This window comes from Anopheles nili, chromosome 2 (genome assembly GCF_943737925.1).
Source record: "Anopheles nili chromosome 2, idAnoNiliSN_F5_01, whole genome shotgun sequence".
Lineage (NCBI taxonomy): Eukaryota > Metazoa > Arthropoda > Insecta > Diptera > Culicidae > Anopheles > Anopheles nili.
Genome location: NC_071291.1, coordinates 8,378,357 through 8,401,326, shown reverse-complemented (window position 1 = coordinate 8,401,326; position 22,970 = coordinate 8,378,357). Strand labels below are relative to the sequence as shown.

At 47.5% G+C, this 22,970-nt stretch overlaps 6 protein-coding genes across 6 annotated transcripts; 4 read left to right on the top strand and 2 right to left on the bottom strand.

The window, feature by feature from the left end:
- Nucleotides 1-829: 829 nt before the first annotated feature.
- LOC128721883 (uncharacterized) lies at nucleotides 830-2,266 on the bottom strand. Its single transcript, XM_053815684.1, has 3 exons — nucleotides 2,224-2,266; nucleotides 1,210-1,262; nucleotides 830-1,094 (listed from the first exon to the last, which is right to left on the bottom strand). Exons 1-3 carry the CDS (start codon nucleotides 2,239-2,241, stop codon nucleotides 830-832), a joined length of 336 nt encoding a protein of 111 aa, XP_053671659.1. The 5' UTR covers nucleotides 2,242-2,266.
- Nucleotides 2,267-5,145: 2,879 nt separating this feature from the next.
- Nucleotides 5,146-5,514, top strand: LOC128721878 (uncharacterized). The gene has a single exon (XM_053815679.1). The coding sequence runs from the start codon at nucleotides 5,146-5,148 to the stop codon at nucleotides 5,512-5,514; it is 369 nt and encodes a 122-aa protein (XP_053671654.1).
- A 1,042-nt stretch (nucleotides 5,515-6,556) lies between these two features.
- On the bottom strand, nucleotides 6,557-7,639 carry LOC128721477 (uncharacterized). Its single transcript, XM_053815233.1, has 3 exons — nucleotides 7,619-7,639; nucleotides 7,395-7,456; nucleotides 6,557-7,298 (listed from the first exon to the last, which is right to left on the bottom strand). Exons 1-3 carry the CDS (start codon nucleotides 7,637-7,639, stop codon nucleotides 6,557-6,559), a joined length of 825 nt encoding a protein of 274 aa, XP_053671208.1.
- Nucleotides 7,640-12,878: 5,239 nt separating this feature from the next.
- Nucleotides 12,879-13,589, top strand: LOC128721279 (uncharacterized). Its single transcript, XM_053815016.1, has 2 exons — nucleotides 12,879-12,964; nucleotides 13,034-13,589. The coding sequence occupies exons 1-2, from the start codon at nucleotides 12,879-12,881 to the stop codon at nucleotides 13,587-13,589; spliced, it is 642 nt and encodes a 213-aa protein (XP_053670991.1).
- A 994-nt stretch (nucleotides 13,590-14,583) lies between these two features.
- On the top strand, nucleotides 14,584-14,927 carry LOC128721877 (uncharacterized). The gene is made up of 2 exons (XM_053815678.1): nucleotides 14,584-14,598; nucleotides 14,667-14,927. Exons 1-2 carry the CDS (start codon nucleotides 14,584-14,586, stop codon nucleotides 14,925-14,927), a joined length of 276 nt encoding a protein of 91 aa, XP_053671653.1.
- Nucleotides 14,928-17,370: 2,443 nt separating this feature from the next.
- LOC128721872 (uncharacterized) lies at nucleotides 17,371-19,587 on the top strand. Its single transcript, XM_053815673.1, has 3 exons — nucleotides 17,371-17,412; nucleotides 17,482-17,558; nucleotides 17,976-19,587. The coding sequence occupies exons 1-3, from the start codon at nucleotides 17,371-17,373 to the stop codon at nucleotides 19,585-19,587; spliced, it is 1,731 nt and encodes a 576-aa protein (XP_053671648.1).
- The last annotated feature ends 3,383 nt before the right edge of the window (nucleotides 19,588-22,970 follow it).

Genomic DNA, 22,970 nt, shown 5'->3' with positions numbered 1-22,970 from the left:
TTTGAATAAAATCTATATGTCGTTTCATGAATTAAAATGTTTTATAAGATTTAGTTAAATAAACATCAATTTTATTTCAAATATGCAATCAAAATATTAAGGCTAATGTTTTGTAATTTGGTTCTGCTTTTGTAAGATACAATCAGTTGTATCCTTAGGATTTACTTTCAGTACGTAAATGTTTTGTTTCGTGACCTTCGAAATAAATGAAATTGTATCAATAACCATGAACCGGCTCACGATGTATGTTATAGTTATTATCAGAATTATTATTGTGACCAGTGCACCTTATTTTCTGGGGAAAGAAAAAAGGGCGGTAAACCGCATAGGTATGTGAATTGGCGTGTTTCCCTTCGATTGCGCCATGCATTTCGTTCGTCATGTAACGCTATCTGTACATGATTGTTCGTGATCACAACTTTTCCGGCCTAAAGGCTCCAGCAGGCTCTTTTCCGCATGCTTTCCGCGAAAAGCCAAACCTATTGCATGTTGTATGCCATGTAGCATTGCGATCGGTGATCCGCGGAACATGCTAACCACGCGCCCTTCGCGCAGGAAATAACAGTCAATAATTGAGCGACAGCCGCTACACGTTTCTACAGTTTTAAAGCCTTTTATTAATGTTTATGTAGGTTTTTCCTTGTTTTTGGATGATTTCATTGTTTTTTTCTTCGATTTTTTTCTATTTTGTTTCGTTCATTAGGTTTTGCGAAATTACTAACTGTTACTGTTTCCCCTGCTTTATTATGGTATGTATTTTTCCGGTGGCAATGGTTTGTAGCTGTTGTGCGGACGAGGATCGGGTGATTTCCTCTCCCAATCCATTTTCCTAGCGAATCAAACCCGAGCCCAGCCCGTTCGAGTCGTGACCGTCAACCTCGAACGTCGGATGGTCGTGTTTGTAGTGGTGATGGAAATGCTCGTGTTCCACCTCCTCCTTGATCACGACGGGCTTGTGCACTTCTTGTTTCACGATCTTTTCCTCCTTGATCACCGTCGGCTTGTGGTGGTGGTGCACCGTTTTCACTTCCGTATGCACATGCTTCTGCTGTTTCACTTTGACCGGTACATGAATGATGATTTTCCGCCGTTTGCTGAAATGATGGAAGGAGAAATGGTCACACCGCTCGTGCTGGTTATTATCTATCTTTCGCGAAGATTCCAAAAGCTTCCCCGGCTCGTACGCCGACACTGGAACCGATTTCTTACCCTGCCGAGGCGGATTCGATGAGCAGGAAGAGAAGCATAAATGCTGCAAGGATCTGCGAGTTTAAGAAAGGACGAAGAAAGAACGGAACACAACCCGATTTGGATGTCGTAACGTAGATAGATACAGATGAAAGTACATGAAAAGAGAAGAACAAAGATTTATACAAATTCACATGAAGCGAATGAGAAAAATGAGCTTCACGCAAATTGAGCACGTGGAAAGGAAAGTGAAACCAAGGCGACGATAAATTAGTTTTACTAGATTATCATACAGGTGCTTGCGCCCGTTTTAAACGCGGCTCGTTAGCCGCGGCTAAACCCTTTCGGCCACGAATTGTAAAATAAATTATCGCCATTACTTTGTTAAAGCTCAGCTCATTAACCCTTCAATGGGGAGCATCGGGAAACGGCGCTAATGGTCCTGAATGGACCTGCCAATGCGTGCACCATTAATAATGTTGCTGCTTGCTTTCGTGGCCCATGAGGAAGCACTCCACAGTGTAGTTTATATTTTGGTAGCTATCAATGGTTCATGAAAGCCTTCAATTGTTCAAAGGTGTCAGGGTGGCTTCACACAATACTTTACTATGCATTATTACGGCAAACTCGGGTGCTTTGTGCTGAGAGCAGTCATGAATGATTATTCTCCATGGCAGCTCATGGACCACATTCAATTAGAGTTTAAGGCGACACTAAGAATGTTGTCAGTGAAATAAGAATTGTTCGCTGCCTTTTTTTTAAATAACGAATAATACACATATCCAAAAGGACCGTTTTGATTTACATGAGTTTAAGTATCGTACTAATCACTTTCATCGATTAAACATCACAAGGGCACGTGTGGCTTAGTCACATGCTTAACTTAAGACGGGTTGAAACACAACTTTCTAACACTTAACACCTTTTTCCATAACGCTTTGCAGATTCTCATGAACCACCGTAGTCACGTTAAATGGAATTTAATTGCTTGTAACAAGTTTTTCACACCCCTTCTCAAGCCACCAACCAACTCACCATCAACCGGAGCCGCATGTTTGTGCTTGAAATCTGAGATGGTTTGTTACTTGCTAACTGATAATGAATAAATGAACACCTTTGCTGATAGGGTTTGCCTTTTATAGGACGCTGCACCGGAGCAGCTGCACCGATGCGCCTCCCCCACCGAATGACTCGCTAAACCCAGGCCCAGGGTGGCCAAGTGGCCAGGGGAAGGCTCGCGCCTCGGTGCCGAAAAAGGAAGACAGATAGAATTGATGCACCGCTCCACACGGTGCCGCTCGTTGGCCACTTCATTATGAATGACTTCACTTTCTTTCTTTCTTCCTCTGCCTACCCCACAGTGCATGCGAACGGCTGCATGCACACGTTCTCCCGGTGCATGCGGCTCCCAGCCACACACATCCCACCCACGGCAAATTAAGGAAATGCACGAACTATTTTGAACGTCGAGGGCCTGGCACAGTGCATATGTGTGCAAATGCAGTTTTTTTGCTATTGCTTTGTTTCGTTTAGATCGCTGGTTTTTTGCACTTTGCTCAATAGGACGGTTTGCGGTTTGAGTGGTAGGGATGGTGCGTAAACGCTGGCACCGTAGAAGGCACTTTTGCCCTCCTGGCACATCACACCTATTCGATAAGTTACTACAATTATGAAGCAAATACATATGCTTGTTTTACTTTAAAAAATTAAGTCACGCTGCCATAATTTTTCATGTTACATTTCACAGCATGCTTTTGTTGTATTGCGTTAGAAATTCTGAATTCTGTTTATTAAAATTCTCCACTAGCAACGCAAAATGCAAGGGGTCTGATATTATGTGTATAAAATGCATTCCGTATTTCATTTTATGTTTAACATTTACATTGATTATTACATTCGCTTATCAATCAATCCCGTGCTGATTGCCTCGGGCATGATTAAATCTATGCAAACTGACTGACAGCATAATTACACCGCCGTCCATCTCGAAGCTAACCGTGCAGCAAGATGATAATCGGCAACGTTAAATGTTTTGCATGTGTTGATTTTTGTTAAAAAAGAAAGTGCACTTTTTATGTACGAAATTGGCCTGCAAACAAAGCATTATTTTTACCTATTTCAAATTTTAAGTCGCACACTTTGCGCACACGGTTGTATTGGTCGTTTTGCTAAATGCATCGGTGCAATTGAATCAATAATTGGTTTATCGCAGGGCCGAAACAACCGATCATCTACATATTTGGCAATACAAGGTGCTAGCAATAGTAGAAAAGAAATGCAGCTGATATCGTAACATGGTCAGCCCTACTCATTTGGACCCCATTTGGACGCCATGTGATTCTTCTTGCACGAAATGGCTAGAGCCTTTCGACTGGTTATCTAAGCCTTGGCGCAGCTATCCGCCATAACGATTATGCACTAATGGTTACCTTCAACTTCGCCCAAAAACGTCGGACCCTTTCGTACGGCGCAGAAATAGCGCGAATAATTAAGTAGTGCTTGCAAATAGCGCCATTTCGCAACGTACTCAATGTGGCCTGGATCGGATTGGGCGCGCATATTGGTTGATGGCGTGGGCGATAAATTTATGATGAATGTTTGCATGTTGCCGTATTGAGGCACCAAATAGCGTTTGTGGTCCAATTTGTACACGCCGAAAACGATTGCATTCTTGGCTACGAAAGTCGTCTGGACCGGGAAGAAGCCACGTTAGACTTGCTAATGATGATAATCAGCAGTGATATCTTTTGTTGCATAATTCCGTGATATATGCATGATGAACGGACCGCTAATTTCCTGGTACGAAATTAATTATTTTATTGCAAACTCTCGTAGCACACTTCCTCAAGCACCGGGGCATATACAAGAGATTAGCCAGCTTGGAGGAGGGTTGCACGGAGCGATCAGCTCGATCAGTCCGCCGACGTTTTCCATATCAATTTACATGATGAAAATATTTTCTCGCGCTCGTTTGTTCGTTTTACTGAGCCGTAATTTCGCACCCAACTCGGAAGGAAACTCGCGAGGTGGTAATAAAATTGCAATTGTTTCGTTCGGCGCTAATAGGTGCCAACGGGCCCTTCGACGGGGCACGGCTCCATTAAGGTGCGTACGGCGAAAACGGCTTGATTGTGGCGGAAGTTGTACGAGACTGCCTTTTTGTTGTGCGTGTATAATGGAGTTGGGGTGGCAAAGAAAAAAAAAGAAGAGAAAAGCACATGCGAACAAGGCTCCACACGTTTAGGGTTGTTTAATTTTTGCTTACTAAACTAAAAAGCGAGTGGAGTCGAAGAAGCCACCCCCCATGAAGCTGTAGGGCGCAAAGTGGCAGGTCGCGTCGACCCCACGCATACAGCCATGCTTTTTTGAAGGAAGCATAGGCTAAGGCCAATCTCACGCCGCTCACGCCTGGCAGGCATCTTCGAGAGGTGACTTCCCCAGCATCAGCCTAGATCGGACGGACTTGAGCAGGCACCGCATACGAATAGAGACGGTCTCCCGTGGCAGCGTGACTAGTGAAAGTAGTCAAGCCACTTTGCGTTCGGCACGAGGTAGCGGCCGTTGGGAGCTCGAGAGAGCATCCGGCAGCATCAAACACCAGTGAGGTCTGACCCGTAGACCCTCGCCAGTAGCGTCCTCCACATCAAACCCTAACCTAGCCCATCACGATCACGGTAGGTGCCGCGCAGAGCCTTCAGATTCACAGCCAGCCGGTTCGGTTCTAGGTGGGCGAAACGTGGTGAAACGAGCAAACGCCTAGTGGCTTTTGGACGAGTTTCTGAACCGCAGCGAATCAGAGCTGACACGTTCAACTTGGACGAAAACCAAACGGCCCACTTATAATCCGTGCGCGAAGAAACGTCACTGACGCTTGGAGTGGAGTAACTGTCAAACATCCTCCATCATCCAAGTAGGCTTAGTTTAAAGACCACGCGCTCGAGGTTAGTAACTCGCAGAATGAACTTCTTTTCTACTTTGCGACCCATTTCAGCTGAAGGCGAGGATTCCCTGCTCGAGTGTCGCACGATGGCACCGACGTTGACGGTTATGGCACGCTGGTTCCTTGTGCTGATTATCGCTATGGGGCTACGAAGCGTGCTGTCGTACGATCCAACCGATCCGGAGATTGCCAACATTGTGCCACCGAAGGGAACCTTCGAAGCCTTCTATCCCCGGGAGATGTATGGCGTTAAGAATGGAAACTCTCGACCGGCTCACGCCCACGGCAGCTTCTACGCCCACCGAAATCCGGCTTTGGTGGACGTGCGAAATGCGGCCGCTTACGGGTTCCGCTTCGACGGAAAACGTCGGTTCAATTTTGACTAGATTGAGCTTCTCTGAGATCTTTCGCGACTTTTTGGCTCCCCGACTTATGTGAAATAAAACAACGCATTAGCAACGCAGACATCTCGTTCCATTTGGATCACAAATGCTTTTTACTCTCTAAATGTGTAAATGTATGGAATTCATTCGCTGGTAACGCGATTGCCGTACACTGTAAAGCTTTCTTTCGTCTTATCCACGGTTCGGATCATTATTTATTATCCCAACGATCTGCCCCGTCCACGTTCGGCCAATTGACAGATATCCGTCAACGATGGGTGATTGATGATGATGTAGTTCTTCAATTAGAGGGTTTCTCGGTGGGTTGCGGCAGGTCGACATAAATCGATTACCGCAGGGGATGATTAATTTACCAGACGCCACCGCCGTTGCTTTGGAGCTGGTCTAATTTGGAAGTTCTCAAATGATCCTCGACACTCACGGAACTGGGCCATGGGGATGCGATTGAGATCGAGATTAAGAACATAGTTACGAAATATAGGAACGAATTTTCCATGGAATTTGTCCATCGAGAGGTTTTTCATCGAGAGGATTGATTTTCAGTCTAGTCTAGAGTTTAAAGGTGTACGTGGGAAGAGCGATCAAATGTATAAACAGTAAGCACAGTTCTTTAGGTGAATTAATTTATTTGTTCCTTGTTCTATCAATTAATCAGTCGTCTTGAGTGTGGTATGTTAATACGAAAAAACGGCTATATAAATAGTATGACAAAGCTACAATACTCTTGTGGTGTTGCTACTGCATTTGATTGAGGCGTTCCTACAAGCACAATGCTGGAATCGAAGAATAAATTCCAGCCATAAAGACTGGACACAAAAAGAATTCCAATTCCAAGAGAGATGGGAAAACTTACTCCCCGGGGTTTCAACGTGAAACAAACATTCCAAAATAAATAGCACAACAGAGCAACTACCTCCCAGCGCCATGGTTCTGTACGTAAGGGGTCGCATGAGAGAAACTCAGCATCTATAACGCCCTACCAGCAGGATCGACGCCATGACCGCCGGCGGACGCACCTTTCGCTTCACTTTTCACTTTCCGCGCTCGGCACGACCACTTCCGAGTCAGTCGTGGTCGTCTCATCTAGCCGCTTGTCGGCGAGCTCCGCATGACTCTGCACGTTGACTGCGATGGGGCACATGCAGGGCACGAACTGAACCTGTGGCGTGTGCGGTGCACTGGCCGGCAAGCTGGAGAGATACTGCACCTGGTCCATCGTGAAGTAGGGGTATTTACTCGGGTGTTGCTGTCCGTAGAAGCCGACTCCCGGGGAGCCGGGACCTGACACATCGCTCTGTGACGGATTCACCGAAGACATCGACGGTGACGGAGCTTGGACCACCTGCTGTTGTTGCTGCTGCTGTTGCTGCTGTTGAGCCTGCTGGACCTGCTGGACCTGTTGGACCTGCGGGTGCTGTTGCTGGTGCTGGGGCTGGTACGCCGGTACCGATCCGCCGACGGAGACCGAGTTTGGATGCCCCGTAGCAGAGCCACTGCCAAATGACTGGCCCATTCCTCCGAAGGCACTCCCAAAGAAGCTGCTGAACGGGCTAGCACTCTGGGGTGGCACCGGTTGCTGAGGAACTGGCTGGCTCGTGGGCTGTACCGGGGCCACTTGCTTGGCTGTCGGCATGATGGCAGCTGGACTGGCTTGGATGAATTTGTACGGCGACGGTGGGGCTAACAACGAGTGAGCCGGAAACGCTACCGGTTGGTAAGTGAAGGCGCGAACATACTGCACCTGTTTGCTGGCCACTGGAGGGTCACTGGTGGAAGAGATGTCAAACGTTAGGATGGTTCTGAGATCACGAGATCGAATGTGCTTTGCCCGTGTTATTTCTAGCGACTGAATCGCTACATACCTGCTCTGATTAGTGGACCACCAGAACGCCTGTGTCGAAGATGCCGAGAGTAATAGCGCGAACTGTAACGGTTGGGTAATAGTACACCTGAGTTAGCGTCACCCCGAATTGTGATCTCACTTAGTAGGCGAATGCGTTACGTTCGCATCACCCATATTCACTAAGGCTAAGTACGTAGCAACGCGTATAACACCTGAGCTTTAAGGGCTTCTTTGTCATCTTACCAACAAATTTAATAGCTGCATTTTTGTATTTTCGTTTGAGGCACCAATCCGAGTCACTTTTACCGAGACGAATTTCAAGTAGACAGCTCCAATGGCACTGAGCGCACCTTTCTAAACACGCCAATCACACAGTCGGACTAGTTATGCCCAGAACAACGCCACTTCACTAGCTTCGGTGGATGATTTCGGGACACCGCCGAGAAGAACCTTTTTCTCCCGTTCCTTAAAACTGTCGAGCGCCTAATGACGAAGAATGCACCATTGTCGGGATATTTATAATGCTCATCCCTTCCAACAATTACGCGTGCGTCCAGTTCTAGGTTTTATCATATCCCTTTTGGGTCGCTCCACACGCGGCGGCCTTGCGGGCTGAGACGGGGTTCTTCGGTTCAGGTTTTCCCTTTTAACCACCTTCTAACTTTCCCCCAGTTCTTGCGGCCTGGTGTGTTGGCTTTCAATTCGTTGGGAAACCGCCTGTCTGCCTCGCCACGGCTGGGAAGACCCCCGGAAAAAACGGATCCGAACCCTTTTGATCGAACTAAGAGTTCGATCGATGTACTGTTAATTTTTTGGTGGACAGCGTTCGGAACCTGTTCGAATGCCTGAAAGTTGGCTCACTTAAACGTTCTAACCGACATGGGATCTGATCGTGTGGTTTGCTGTTCCCTTCTTTGATCATACATCGAATCTGGATCCCATCCTCTTCGGACCACTCCGTCCCCAAAGAGCACGATTTTGGAGAAGATCTTCACTCTCGGCTGTGTGTACCTCCATCGCGCGGTCTGGTCCATTCTTTGGAGCGATACAATAACGCGGCTTTGATATGCCTATGATAGGCTAATTTGTCAATCAGTGTAACGATGGTGGTCCAAACTCGGTGGGGTTGCTACTTTCCTCGCTTACACTCGCTCTCTATCTCCTGATCGTCGTCTTTCGACACCATTGCGACTTACGGTCAAACGATCGCTGATCTTTGATTAAAAATCCGGGAAAAGGAAATCCGGCACCTACTCGAAGGTGCGGTAAAATGTTTGGATCGCGCAGGTCCTGAACAACTTCAATAGATGTCGAGCCAGTGAGCTGCCATCGTCAAATTCGTGACTGTGTGTTGACTACAAGCGACCTAAGTACATAGCCAGAAATGCGGAAGAGCGATGACGCTGATCGGCTCCAATCAGTCGCCGATGAGTTGCTGTTTTCTGTAATGGCAGCTCCGGTGTGCATTGGAAAACATTTACACCAGCCCCCATCGAAACAGAACCTAAGGAAGGAAAAGGCCGCTCCTATGGAAAGTATTACGATCATATGATTCTGGGCGGCACGGGACCACGATATCGCTAATAAATGGAGTCATCCAACGAGCAGCGTGCAACCGCCCCATCACTTTCCCTCTTGGCGGGATGATCATTCGGCAGTTGTCGGTTGCGAGATCTCCACCACGCTTACGTGCTTGGGGTGGGAAAACAATAACAAGCACGCAGGAAAATTGGGGTACGCCATAACGATGGGCATAAACCTTTTAAGCGCCCGGGTCACGGCCTAGAACGGCGTCCACTCGGACATAGAGACGTAAAAGTGATTTGATTTGATCCATTAATTATACACACCGTGAAAGGACAGCGGATTTGATGCGTTTTTATGTTTGTTTGGCCTTTCGATCGTGATCGAGACTGCGAGCTGGACAAGAAGAAAACCAAAAACAATCACCCGATCAATCGATCTATCGAAACCGAGTGATGGGAAATTGATTAGATGCGGCAGGCTCCTGAAGGTTGCGGACGATGGCTTACTTAGCCATCGGCAGGCACATCGTCACTACTGCAGGAATGACGTGTGCGTGACGGGGTGAAAGTGAAGAAGGCAAGGCGAATGAAAATAAATAAACAATCTAAACGGGTCCGACCAAATGGGTGGTCAATCGTAATTAGGGGTGCATCTCGAGGAGGAGCGTGAAGCCATTTCCGTCTGCCGATGGATAATGGATTCGGCAAGAGTGCGTTGATGGGGTTGTGTTGATGTGCATACAAGCCTCCTGCAAGTAAATGGGGCAGCGAAATCAACGCTGTAGCAAGTGAGGATATAACCGATATAAAGAGGAAGAATGCAATGCCGTTCCAGAAATAAGGCTCGTTGCAAAAAATGTTCAATAAAGAGTTTCACCTTCTAACATGTTGTTTTGAAAAAAAAGATAACGTATAGTTTGTTTAATCACAACTTCTTCGTTTTTGGAATGTTCGTCAAACATCCAAGTCATATGTTTACCTAAAAGCTTCTTAATGGGATGAAATTCAAGTTGAAAATCTCGAATTTATTAGAAAAGTGAAATTCGACGAAGAAATCATTCGTCAGACTTAAAAACGCATGTATTCAGATATCCCATCGCGGGGATGTTAAGTCCGAAGATGTCACGAGCCCTCCAATAGCACACGAAAGGGCGGAAAAGGGCATGTTATCGCGCCCAAATGCACGAGCTTTCATCCTTCAGCCACGCCAGTGAGGGAAATTCTTCACATTTCGGCAGGAATCCCAGCACCTGTGGGTTTACGCTCGGCTCCACCAGGAATCCATATAAGGAAGAACAAAAATGCTGCCGAACGAGATTCCACGGGCAGACGGCAATGAGAGGCAGTTGGGGAAAAGAAAACCGAACCCAACCGGGACGGTGAACCTTACCCTTGGGCCGAACGATAAAGCCACCCCTGCCCTTGCAGGAACCGCGAAGGGAAGGACACGGGGACCGGGTGAAGATTAAGATATTATCTGTCCGAAACGTAAATGTGGGTCTGTTCTATTTGTCTGGCTTGATCCCGGGCAGAATCGGTTCGTGGCCACGCCAGTCCGTGGTTTCGTTCGTTTTACGGGAAAAAGATCGCCCCGAGGATTGAAAGGGATTACGGATCCGTTGGCTTTTTTTTGTTTTTGTTCAAATGATCTGTTAGACATTTCACTGACAGCGCAACCGGTCAGGCTTGTTATTACTTTCGATCGAACTTGCCCTCAATCATTGGTGGGGCCCTTTGCACGGAGACCGACCCCGGATCGAGTTCGCTGACCCGGCGAGTTGGCTGTTCATTGAAAAAAACTAAAGCATATTTAGAGTGTCGTTCGTTCGAGCCCGAACTGGCCTACATTGCCTTTTTTGTGGGAGGTTATTTCCTCCCGTGACGATCTGGTTAGGTAACTGGCAGGTAGCTTGGCACCAAAAAGGGCTCGATTTGATTCTAAGTTAGCGTTTTTCTTCCATTTGCTAGCTGCCCCCTAGCGCGGGCATGCGTATCCGATCGTCACGCCGTTCGCTTTCTCTTTCGAAGCTCGCCCTTTTACACCGGTGGGCTGTGGCCATGTAAGTTACAGGAAAAAAATGAGCCTTTCGGACTAATCAGGCGAAGCCGTGGTGCATCGTGTGGACAGGGGTGCGTTCTTCGAAACGTTTGAAGGCTCGCGTGCTCCTAAAACTCGTACCTTCGGCCCTAAAACGTTCTTCGGAACGGCCACGTGCAGTGCATTTCCCTGATAGAAATTTTTATTAACTCCTGGATAAGCTATACGCAGCATTTATGATGCAAATCCAGTTAGCCGATCCTGTTGTGCATTGTTACCGGTGTTGTTCTATTGCACCGATCTGCTTCAGTTCTTAGCACAAACTCGTTCCTACCTTAACATGGATGCTGATTTGATCCTCTTTGCTTAAGGTGCGGAAGCTAGTTCATAAGCTTCTCACCTTGTTCGAGGATCGGCTTATAACATCTAGATTTTTCTCCCTTAGATGCGGCATCGAGTCGGATCGTAATAAATGTGGCTTTCATTGTAAAACAGTGCCATAATCGCTAGACTTTAAGTGTTATGGTAGTGTCGAACGCAAGCGCGAAGAATAAAAGACGATAGGCAGCGGAAAGAAAGGCGTTCCTTTCCGATGCACCCCGATGCTAAATCATTCTAAATCTGTGTCATCTAAACGAGAGGCGAACGGTGGTAAAAGCGTTCAACAGCTTTACAATCGATGCGGATGATTGGAATTTCCTCGGAGCAAACCAGTAATAAACATCCTCCTTTTTTTCTCGTTCCAATACGATATGGAAACCGTTGCTTTTATGGGCGATATCGGTACCGAATTGGAGTTAAATTGCTCGCCGCATTATGTAAGGCGAGATGTGAGCCGATCCGAATTATACCAATTCGATTCAGTTATGATTTTATGGTATACTATAGGGGGTGCATACGTTCGTATCCACTGTCGACTTCCAAAAGTGGAACAGTCCATTCCCTATTTGAACGCACACTGACTGTGTTTATGGTTGCCACTATTTTTCATCACTATCGAGGCAGCTTTTTGCTAATAAAATGCTAATTTTCCAAACAATCCTCTGGATCAGAATTTCATAACATATCTAAAAATTATTACATTAACATTTATTTATGCCAAAAACATGTGCCTAACAAACATCAACGTAAGCTTTACATAACATATTCAAACAGAATGTAACCTACACGATCATTCGTTCATCGTTTTTATTCAAAAATTTCAAACGATTCAATTGATCCACGATAGTTTCAAAGTATGTGAACAAAGAATAAAGTTCGATATCCGTTTCCTTCTATTAGCATCCACTGCAGCTCATCACGATATCACACATCCTCAAACGGTGTTCATAAAACGTGTTTCCAGCATATAAAACACTGCATCACACTTCACTTCTGTCATGAAACTGATGGTCTATGATTCACGCTCATCAAAGCGGGTTCGTTTGTTGATACGCAGTCATTAATGTGCAGCAACTGTCATCAAGAATGCTTCCTCTATGGTTCGGTGTAGATGTTATGGAGAGAGTGAATGAGATTACATAAGTGGAATGCCTACTAAAGACCTGACAGTGAGCCAATCTGACGACTACGAGCTGGTGGAAGGGAAAACAAATACCTTCCTTCCAAACGATTGTTTCCGCGCAGAGTTTTTTCTGTTCCCTAATACCTTTGAACATACATGCTCCACACGTGACATTCAATAGCAGAGCGCTGCTGGAAGAAAAAAGAAGTCTTTACTGAGGTGAAAACGAGACACCTAGCAAGTGGCTATCGATTGCAAGATGTAAAACGCATTGCTACGATTCGGTTGAGCGTGTCTTCAGCATCCCTTTAGTGATCTGGTAATGACTGTATTTAAAGCGCATCTAGGGACACTCGAAGCATCAGTGTCGTTTTGAGTTTGGGAACCACAGGGTCCTCGAGATTAAAGCTATCCAGCAGCTGTTTTGGCTACAACATGAACCTTCAGCAAGTTGTCCTGAGTCTAGGCGTGTTTACGACCCTCCTGAGGGATCACTGCTATGCTGATGAGGACACGGAACAGTGAGTCATCTACTTTTGCAGTCTTGGTGTTCACAACCCAATCACTTTCCCTCTGTGTTCTTCCTTCAGTGTTCACATCAAGCTGCACGTCCCGGAAATTATCAACCGGCACGTCCACATGAAGACAAAGTACATGCACGTGTACCACCCGAAGAAGGTCGTTCAGGAGATGCCTCCAGCTTTGATGGAACAGCATGCGCTGCCAATGGACCCCGGCATGTGGATGCCGTCTGCTGGCGTGCCTTCGCCAATGGCCTCTGCTACTTCGTCGGCGATGGCTGCTGCGGCCGCCGCTTCGTTGTCTTCGATGGTGCAGGACAAACTGTCTTCGCAGCTTGCCCAGGAGCTCATGATGCGCTATCGCAATCTGGACACTCCGGCCGTCGGTGGTTCGACGGGAGATTCGACCGATTACCTCCGGGAGTTCTACCGCCAGCAGAAGAAGCTGTCCGATCAACTTATGCTGCAGGATGCAATGCAGCTGCCAAATTTCGCCCAAACGAAGTACCTGTCCAATATAGGCTACAATTGGGATAAGTCGTTCGGTGTCAAGTCGTCCGATGCTGAGCCGTTGTTGCCACCACCAAAAAAATCGAAAAAGAAGAAGGCATATGGAGTTCTGTAACGCGGAATCACAGATGACTGTTTACTGTGGAATTTATTATGCTGTGGTGTGTTATTTGTTGCTATGATTTTGTTATTTAAATAAATTATGTAGAACTGACTCTATAGTCTATGATTTATTTCAATATTTTCTATTTTCAAAAGAATTGTGAGAAAGAGAATAATTTGTTTAAGTTTTGTCAATTCTAAAGCATCCATCAAAATCGTTTTAAAATGTTTTGAGCATATGCTACTTTAAATTTTACTGTATTAATTATATTTAAACATGACTTAATCTAAAGCGCCACTCGTCGATTGTCACGATTGAAAACCAGATTTAAAATTACGTTTACATGAGTGAGCACCGTGCACATGAACGCGATAGCTAAAGACTCACCGCTATTAACCACAGCTGATCAGTTTTTGCCACGACTCAGTGCACCGCCGCTAGGGTGTCACTTTCGGTTTCAACCCACCACCAAGCAGCCAATTATGCAATTTCTCTCGCGTCCATTTTTCCGCGAGTGTACCTGACCGTGGACACGTGAAGGGTGCAGCATAACAAATGTCCAACCAGTGTCACGGTGAAGCTTAGGCTGCCCTATCAACTAAGGCGGCGTCAGAGCGAATGTCAATGACTGCTGATCGACGTCACAGGCCGTTGGGTTTTGTGGGCTTATACTGGTCTGGTATCCGTGCACTGGAAGGTCACCCTAACGCAGGCTGGCAGGGCTGACGGAGCACGTACAGAAAGTTTTGCAAGCTGGCCGAAATTCAACTCCGGATGCAAGTGGCGCCGGTTGGGGATACGGTGAAAAGTTATCTTCCGGAGAGGGTCTTAAATTTCTTCACAACTATCGAATGCTGCACCATAGTTCCTTTGGTCTTCGAGCGAATGTGACCGCCTGGAGCACGTATAAATGTGCCCGCACAGGCCGGAACTGCAGTCAATACATCCTTGGGAGTCGTCGAGATCGTCGAGATCTGGATCCATTCGCCGTCGGGCAGCCGCCAAGATGAAACAGTTTGCGGTAAGTAGTACCATCGTGCGGTCCAAATTAGTCTTTTCTATTCGATCTGGTCCTGTGACACTTCACAGTTTGTGTCCTTGCTGCTCCTGATCGTGCTGTGCGGTGTGCTGTGCATCGAGTCGGCGATCGCCGGAGATCGGTTAGTCTTCCACGTACCGATCTCGTACAAGAACGTGCACATGATGAAGACACGTGTCAAGCCGGTGCACCATCAGACGTTTCAGCAAACGGATTACAAGCTGCTGGGCTACAGCATGGACCGGCATGGCCACGGTATGCAGTCGATGTCTCCGATGGAGTACCTGGCAAGGATGCAAATTTTGCGGTAGGTAGAACGCAAATGTCGAAGTGCGTTGGAGTTAATCCTGGTGCTGGGAATGACTCTTTTGTTTTTGCAGGGGATGACTCTTGCGAAACACGCATGTCTACCGGATCAGCACCGTTGGCGATGAGGAGTGGTAGGGAAGCGGAAGGACGTAGCCAACATCGCGATTCTGGGCATGCGAGTAGATACTCCGTGAATACTGGAAAACGCTTGTAAACGGCGATGACCCTCAATGATCAGAATGTTCAATACCATCCAAACGTGTTGTCTTATCCTTCTGTCGTTAGTGAAGCGTTAGTGAGTGTAGTGCTCATGAACCGATATTCTTCGTCGATAAATTATTACTGGTTTTAATAGCTTAATATATTTAATTGCATTATAATTCCTAATCGAATTGGTTCGAATGCTACTATAAACGCGGTTTATTTAAGCAAACTTTGCATAGAAAGTTACCGTTGTATAAATAGTTGATACGAATCTCAAACGATCTTGATGCATTAAACAAACTCGATTTAACTTACTAAATTGGTTAGCTTCCATATTGCTAGTAAACAAATGAAAACTGAGCTATAACTCAAGAAAGCTTTCCCACCACCGTTGTTGTATTGTTGTTGTTGTTGTTGTTGTTGTTGTTGCTGTGAGAAAAGCGAACCATCCCCCAAATGCCGTCCATGGCCGTGGGTAGCTGCCCTTGAGTGTGCAAGACGAATGCACAGGCAACCGCCCTCGATCGAGCCGCGTTTCCGGAGTAGCCGAGCACCAATCCGGAAATTGATTTGTGGTCGACGGGAGTGTGGGTGTGTGCGTGTACGCACCGGTGTACCTTCCAGAGAGATCAGCATAAAGCTCGGCACATTCACCTCACGATAAACCCGATCCGTGTTCGTTTTGTGGCCAGTGCGTTTCTTCGCCATTCCGCAGTTATTGGAAGCGCACGAAAATGAAATTCAACCCCACCACGATCACCCACTCCTTCGATTAGATGCACGCTCTCTCTCTCTCTCTCTCTCTCTCTCTCTCTTTATCGCTTGCACTTTCTATCTTTTTCCTTCGCAATATCCTAAACACCGGCGATCGACGGGCATACTGTTGTCGCAAGGTGTCAGTACCGCGAGTCGGCATCAGCCACAGACTTCCCCGGGGGCTCTGCCGAAGCGTGAAGTGCACAAGATGCAGCGGCCCCTTTGTGCACTTGCACTTCCCGTCTGCTCATCTGCACACCCACTGAAGGGTGGTGCATTTCGGGCCATACACTGCACATGCCGAACGAAAGTAAACGTGGGTGCCGTTGGCATGGCCGTTGTTGCCCGCATTTCCCTGCTGCTTGGTGGCTTTTCCATCGTTCGGTTTGATTTCGCCTTTCGCTGAACGGAGCCAATCGTTTTCCGCACGACACCGTGCCACATGCAACGCGAAAGAAATGCCCCCAACTTGAAGGGCAAAAGCGTTTCCGAGGAAGCACCGTTTGGTGATCGGAGCAAAAAAGTAACAATAAGTTTGTGGCGAAAGGAGCTCGACCGCTTGTCCGTGCACTTATCGTGCGTATCGATCAGGTGCTATTGTAGTCCGCTGCGGTGGTATTGAAAATCGGCCCTGGTCGGAACAATGACGCCGGCGTAAAGTTGTTACTCGATCGAACAATAAATTGCATTGTAAGCATGTTGTTTACATGTGCGATCAAAATTAATCCATAGGAAAGCGGTACGCAGCATTACAACACACTACACAGTGTGGTTTTGTAGACATTGATAGCAAATTTTGATGCGTTGACAATAGTATATAATATTTCAATTTTATATTTTAATCATGGAAAATGTCATTCGTCTTTTAACGAATTCTCATTAATTATACAATATAGTCAATAGTTCAAAGCTAATAATTAGTGGCCACAAAACTGTTGCGAGCTTGTTGGATCCTTTGAGGTGCTTGATTTGGTAAATAAGCGATAGGTTGTTACCAATTTACAACCTTCCCTTGGCTCTCTCGTGCGCCATATCCGCTCGATCGTGGGGCATTTCGCGCACGCCAACGCCTAGGCTACGGATTGGGTGCAATTATTCGCAATGGTTGCCAACGGACGTACTCGGGGGGAGAGACCGAGGGACCGCATTTCCTATCTTCGTTTTGCTTCCTTCCGTTCGACGGCGACGCGTGCACCACGTACCCGTTGGTGAGGTGTGAATTCTTCCTAAATAGTGCAGCTAAACGTCAAGCCGGCCATTAACCGCTGCGCGTGCCATATGGTGGGGCAGCAAAGGGATCCACTCGGTGAGCCCGTGCGAGGGGGCAACAATTAGCTAAGTTATAAAACCACTACTCGATCGACGCTTCCGAAGCAATCGCGTTTAGTCCAGTGAGCACACCGTACAGGTACCTGCAGATCCAGTGTCGTCTTCGTTTTGGGGGTGTTTTTAGTGCGCCAATATCGTGGTGAATCATATTCCGTCATGTTGGAACCGATCCGGAGGCACCGTTGCTCCCGGAAAGCAGTAAGTGTCCTGTTTGTAACGGGATACGTGTGATGAGGCTTACGAATCGTTCTTTTTGTTCACTTGCAGTTGCAATGCAGTTTTTACGTCCTGTTGCTGTTGGTGCTGGTGTTGACGGGAGTGCTGGCCAGTGGCAGTCGTGTGAGGTGAGCAACTTTTCGATCGAAGCTTTCAGTGTATTTTTTCTCGCCGGAAGGATGTTCTGTTCCATACGAATTCGAGGAGTGCAATGTACTTGACAGTTTTAGAGCAACTATTTTGCCTTCGATGCATGCCCTTGGAAAGTGCACGATTTTGGTGGAAAGTACACACCAAATGTTTGATCTTAGAATATTGTTGCAGCAATGAACAAAGATTCTGTTTTATTTGGCACATTAGACATTACTTATTAGTAAGTCAGTCAGTTTTTAGTACGTATTGTACATATTCATGCGGAATAGAAAGAATTAGAATGGAAAATGCACCAATTTTAGAACTAATTTAGTTAATTGATAATGTATCCTTTTCACATTGGTTATCTCACATCTGATACCATATACCGATACGCTCATATTTCACAGCAGATCCAGAAAGCACAGATCATCCCACGACAGGTCACCCGTCTCACGATGGCAGTCCCGGTCGTCGTCCGATGGAACGTCTAATACAATCCATGAAGTAGCCGCAAAACCTGCTCCCTTCTCTAAACCTGCCCATGCCGTGTCGAGTGGCCCTAAAAAACGCTCGTACTATGTGCCCACGGTGACAAACCTGGAGAACAATCTGCACCACTTCATTAACAACCTCAAGACGTCCAAGCTGGCTCACGCAGTGAACGGAGTTAGTGGAGCCATCCAACAGGCCGTATCCCTGCCAGGACACGGATCCGTCAATCTGGTGGGTAGTCATCGGCCAGTCTCTGGTCTGCACGGACCCTCCAGTTATTATGCCAACGCCAACGAGCTGCGGTATGGGCAACCTTTCGTGAGCAAGCAGGCGTCAGGTCACTTCAAATCGTCCTCCGGGGGTTACGGCAAGAAGCCTGGCCATCACAAGCGGGGCCGACATCCAACTGCATCTCCGCCCGGAAAGTACGACTCGCTGATGTCCGACCTGGGCATATCCGGCTACAAACATTTTGAAAACGCCGTCATCCGGGATTTGGAGCGGCGCGAGGAACTGAAGGTAGAGGCCACCATCCACACGCTGTTCCCAGAGGACGAAGATTGGCGTCCGATCGCAGCAAGCAAGAAACCAACCGCCTCGAAGTCGCACATCGGAGTTGCAGAGCTTTCGGAGTCAAAGATCGTCCCGGCGTTGGTGGTTCCACCGGAGAAGCGCCCTCTAGAGTCGGGCACTCGGACTACCCGTGTGAAGCCTTCAACGAGCACCATCGGAACGGCAGGACGACCTGGTGGATTGACGAGTCCTGCCACAGGGCCAAAGACCACAACAACTCCCGGTTCTAAGCACCGTTCCAAGGGTAGCCCTCTGGGGAAGACGAAACGTCCCAAACCAGACAAACCAGCGACATGCTGGAACTGTGTCGGATCGTCATCTTCAACCAGCGCTCCGAGGCAACCAGTACCGGCGACAACAGCGACAACTTCTGGAGTCCCGAGTTCGACCGCCCTGGCGACGTCAACGCAACGTTTCGGACCCTCGTATGATGCCACGATGTTCTACGGCAACGACGGAAAACCTCCGGCGGCTATTGCTCAGTCCTACAGTAACGTGGAGATTCAGTACAACCACACCCAGCCACCACCGTTCGTGGGGAACCCTTGGACGGTGGTCACTACCGGAGGTTCTGGAGGACTTCTCACTGAGGTCAGCACCCAACCGGCTCCACCCGTGACCACGTTCTCTGCCCAAACAATTCCGGGCTTCTACGCGAGCGGCATCAAGAAGAGCTTCTCGAAAGCCGTTAAGCCGTACCTCGCGAAGGGGGACACCACGGTTGCTTCGGCCCCCACTCACAAACCGACTGGCGGCTCGCAAGGGCCGAAGGGAACGACTAAGAAACGAACGACCCACCGACAGGACGCCCGGAAGCCGGCCGATAATGTTGGAGCTGGCTCGAGCAAGAGCGAGTTGCGCGTGAGAAAGAAGTTCGACTCAAAGTATAGCCGGAACCGGGGCTCGATCAAGTTCAAGGATGCGCTCGAACGGAACCCGGACCAGATCTACCGGTGAACGGTAGACCCGGGTGAACCCGTAGGCAAACCGTACAGTAATTCCGTCCCGCTGCCGGCGGATTGCAGCAGAAACGCCACGGGCGATACTAGTCGCCCGCAGGCTAGCCGAACCACCGGCGGCTCGTTCGTTTATGGTTTTAATTTAATATTTAATTTGCGCCAAGCTTGTGCGATCGATCGCTTATTTATACACCCTACGTAAATTAGGTTAGGCCAAGTACCGAGGCATCATCGCGGCGAAGATCGGGAGACTCCGGTCTCTGGGTCTGTGGTCGGAAGAGAAGCTTCTGTGGCTGTTATCCTTCGCGAGCGGCCGTATCCTTCGCGGACGGAAGCTAGGAAATGCTTACACTTTCCGCTTTCCCATTTGCACACTGCCGCGGATGCTTGAATGATAAATAAACTGTTAGTATTTTACGTCGCTCGCTATTCAGTGCTCTAGCACAGTTTCCTTGCTTTACAGGCTACACATCTTCGCAGATACCTCTTCTTATGACATTCCGGTTGTTTCTGTTCGCTGAAGCTGACTCGAAAGTATAGTGTCACCGTTTGTTTTTACACACTTCACCACATTTGCGCTCCGTTTGTCCTTCTACACGTGTTGCATCATCGCGACAAAACGCTTGTACAGGGAAATGGATGAAAGCAGAAATGGGCGCAAAAAAGACGTCACACCATCGACCCACTTTATGCGTTCGTCTTGCAGACCGACGGGTTATGAGAATGTGGTGTTGACGTGAGCATGTCAGTGGAGTGACGGCTTTTTTTTTATTATCATTTAGTGTTTCGCTTCTTCCCCACTCCATCACAGTGCACACCGACCGGAATAGGCTACGGCTGCTTCCCGTCTGCATCTGCAGAAAAAAAAACAACCTGGCTGGACCAGTTTCGCTCCACATATCATTGAGCTGGCGTCGCCTGCTTGGATGGTACCCGAATGCTACGTAACCTTCACCTTTTGCGGAAAAGCATGATGTGTCGCACAGATACGCTTCATTAACGCTCCACCAGCCGTAATCATGCTCATTACGGATTGCCTAATGCAGGGCTGCCTAGGCTTCTGTTCCGCTCAATTGAAGCGGCCATTTTTTTTTGTCAAATTTTCATCCTCTGGAAAATTCACGAATAATAAATCCCGCTGCTGCGGGCTAGTTCCGATTGGGCGAGCTTATATAATGCTCGAATACGCAACAAAACTCCAAATCGAACCTTAAATAATTCCTAAATAACACATTACGAAGGCATAATCAGTGGCCCATAAATATAATTTGTACCAAAAACTGTATCGAAACGCATTCGAGCAAGCATTTTCTTTGTTTATCTAGCGCCACATCTCACCACCGCTTCTGGAAATGGACCTTAAATTGAAGGTAATTGACAATTGTAATGCCACATGATGCCAGCACGCGCGCTTTTTTTTTTGTAAATAATTTTACCGGACTTGCTTGAGGGTTTTTCTGCCTCCCTAATCATTGGGTCTTTATCAATTTTTACGCAATCGTTCCGCTTAGCGGCAAGATGGGAGAAGTTTCCATTCGGTTGTGCGCGATGCCAGCGATTAGATGGCGCCATGTACATGCAAGGAGCGCTTTTTATTCGCAATGTGCTTGAACAAGTTCAACGCTCAAGGAGGGTAGGGAGGCAAATAAGAAAAGCGGCAGCGAATGATAGTGAAAGTGAGCGCATATTACTCGCTAGTCTGCAATGGCATGGCAGTCGGTTGCACGGCCATTATCATCGTGGTGGAGAAGGAAAACCGAAGACGAACCGAAGGCCCCGCTGTGCGTGATCGAACGGGAACTACAACGGCAGAAGAAAAGCGGAATGGCTTAAATTGCCGGGGAGAGAAAACGAAAGACGTTGGAGCCCTATGAATTCGCCCCCTAATTATGTACTTCAATTAGCTTCCTGTTTTTCTTAATGTTTGCCTAAATTGATTGACTTGATATCGATATGATGTTTTTTTTCTCCGAAACACAATTAAGTTTAATTCAATTAAAACGTAAAATGCCCCGATACACATCTTAAAAGTGATGAAAAAAGCTCCAAAGCGCATTTCGCTATCACATCAACACCACCGAAGCCATCGCCAGCAGCACGGCAGGAGATAAAGAAGAACATAATAGCTAGTTTATCATTATGCAAGCGCAATCAACCTCTTCACCGAAAACAGAAGCGCTTGGTTCCTTTCCTCACATCGTTTCGCTTTTCATTCGCTTTTCTCTCCACATCTTCGCGGTTCAGCCGAGCTGCACGGTTGTCGTGCACCGCGGAAACGGAAATTAATCGCACGGAATCTTGCACCGGCCCATTATTTGCCATTTTCAGCCCGCCCGACGCTAGAGGCGCTCGGTGGCGATATGAAACCGAGGGAGAAGCATGATAACGAACCAGATGCTCGGTGCAAGCGCTTCCAAAAGGGTGATTCCGAGCAGTCCGCACTGGGTGGAAAGGAAACGTGAAAAAGTTGCAACCGTTAACCCAGTAAACGCTTCGCTGCCTTTGTTGCGGATGTTTGTGGGAGAATTTGAATAATAAAGCTTATTTGACAGAGAAAATAAGCAAATGTTGCGAGTTATCATCGAATTGACAATTCAAGTACATTAATATCACAAAAACAGCAACTCCCGAGCTGTTGCCGGCCGATTCCCGTTACTGTACGTGGAGCGCGAGTCAAAAGACTTCAACAGCCGCACAAGCGACGAACCCCCGCCGGGACGTTTAACGTTCGTTAGCGAAAAACAAAAACACATGCTTCAATATGTAAACAAAAACTCAGCATTAAAAGAAAACGGTGTTGGCATTCGAGCCACCATAACGTCGAGCAAATAGTGCGTGCTAGACGTGCCGGCAAACAAATTGAAGTGTTTTGCTAAGATTTATCGCCGATTTCATCAATTCCACACTCGTTACCGTTTTCACACGATCCCCGGGCCCGTGCGCCCAAGTGCTGGAAAACGATAATATTATCGCATTTGGAGTGCGTCCATCCCCGGGCTCCCTTCGTTCCCGGCGGGCGCGCGAAGGGCTGCGATCGCGGCGTAATGATGTGCGAAGATACACACGGCATTGCGGCGTTACGCAATTGCTCGCCAAGGCGCTCCTTTCGATGGCGCTTTCGTTTTAGTATGCAAAGATCGCACCGGGGAAAACTACCACGGGAAAAAGGCAATTAAAACCAAGGCAGAACCAAGGCGCATCGTCACACCTGTCCGCTTGTCTGGTGACGGTCTGGGGGGACATCGGCCAAAATTGACGCCGTAATTGATTACGTGCCTCGTGTTACGACGTGATTTTCACACCAAATAGCGGACAAAGCTGGGGTGTGTTTTGCTGCTTGCCCAAATCCAAACAAAAACATTTTCTCACCGCCCGAAGGGA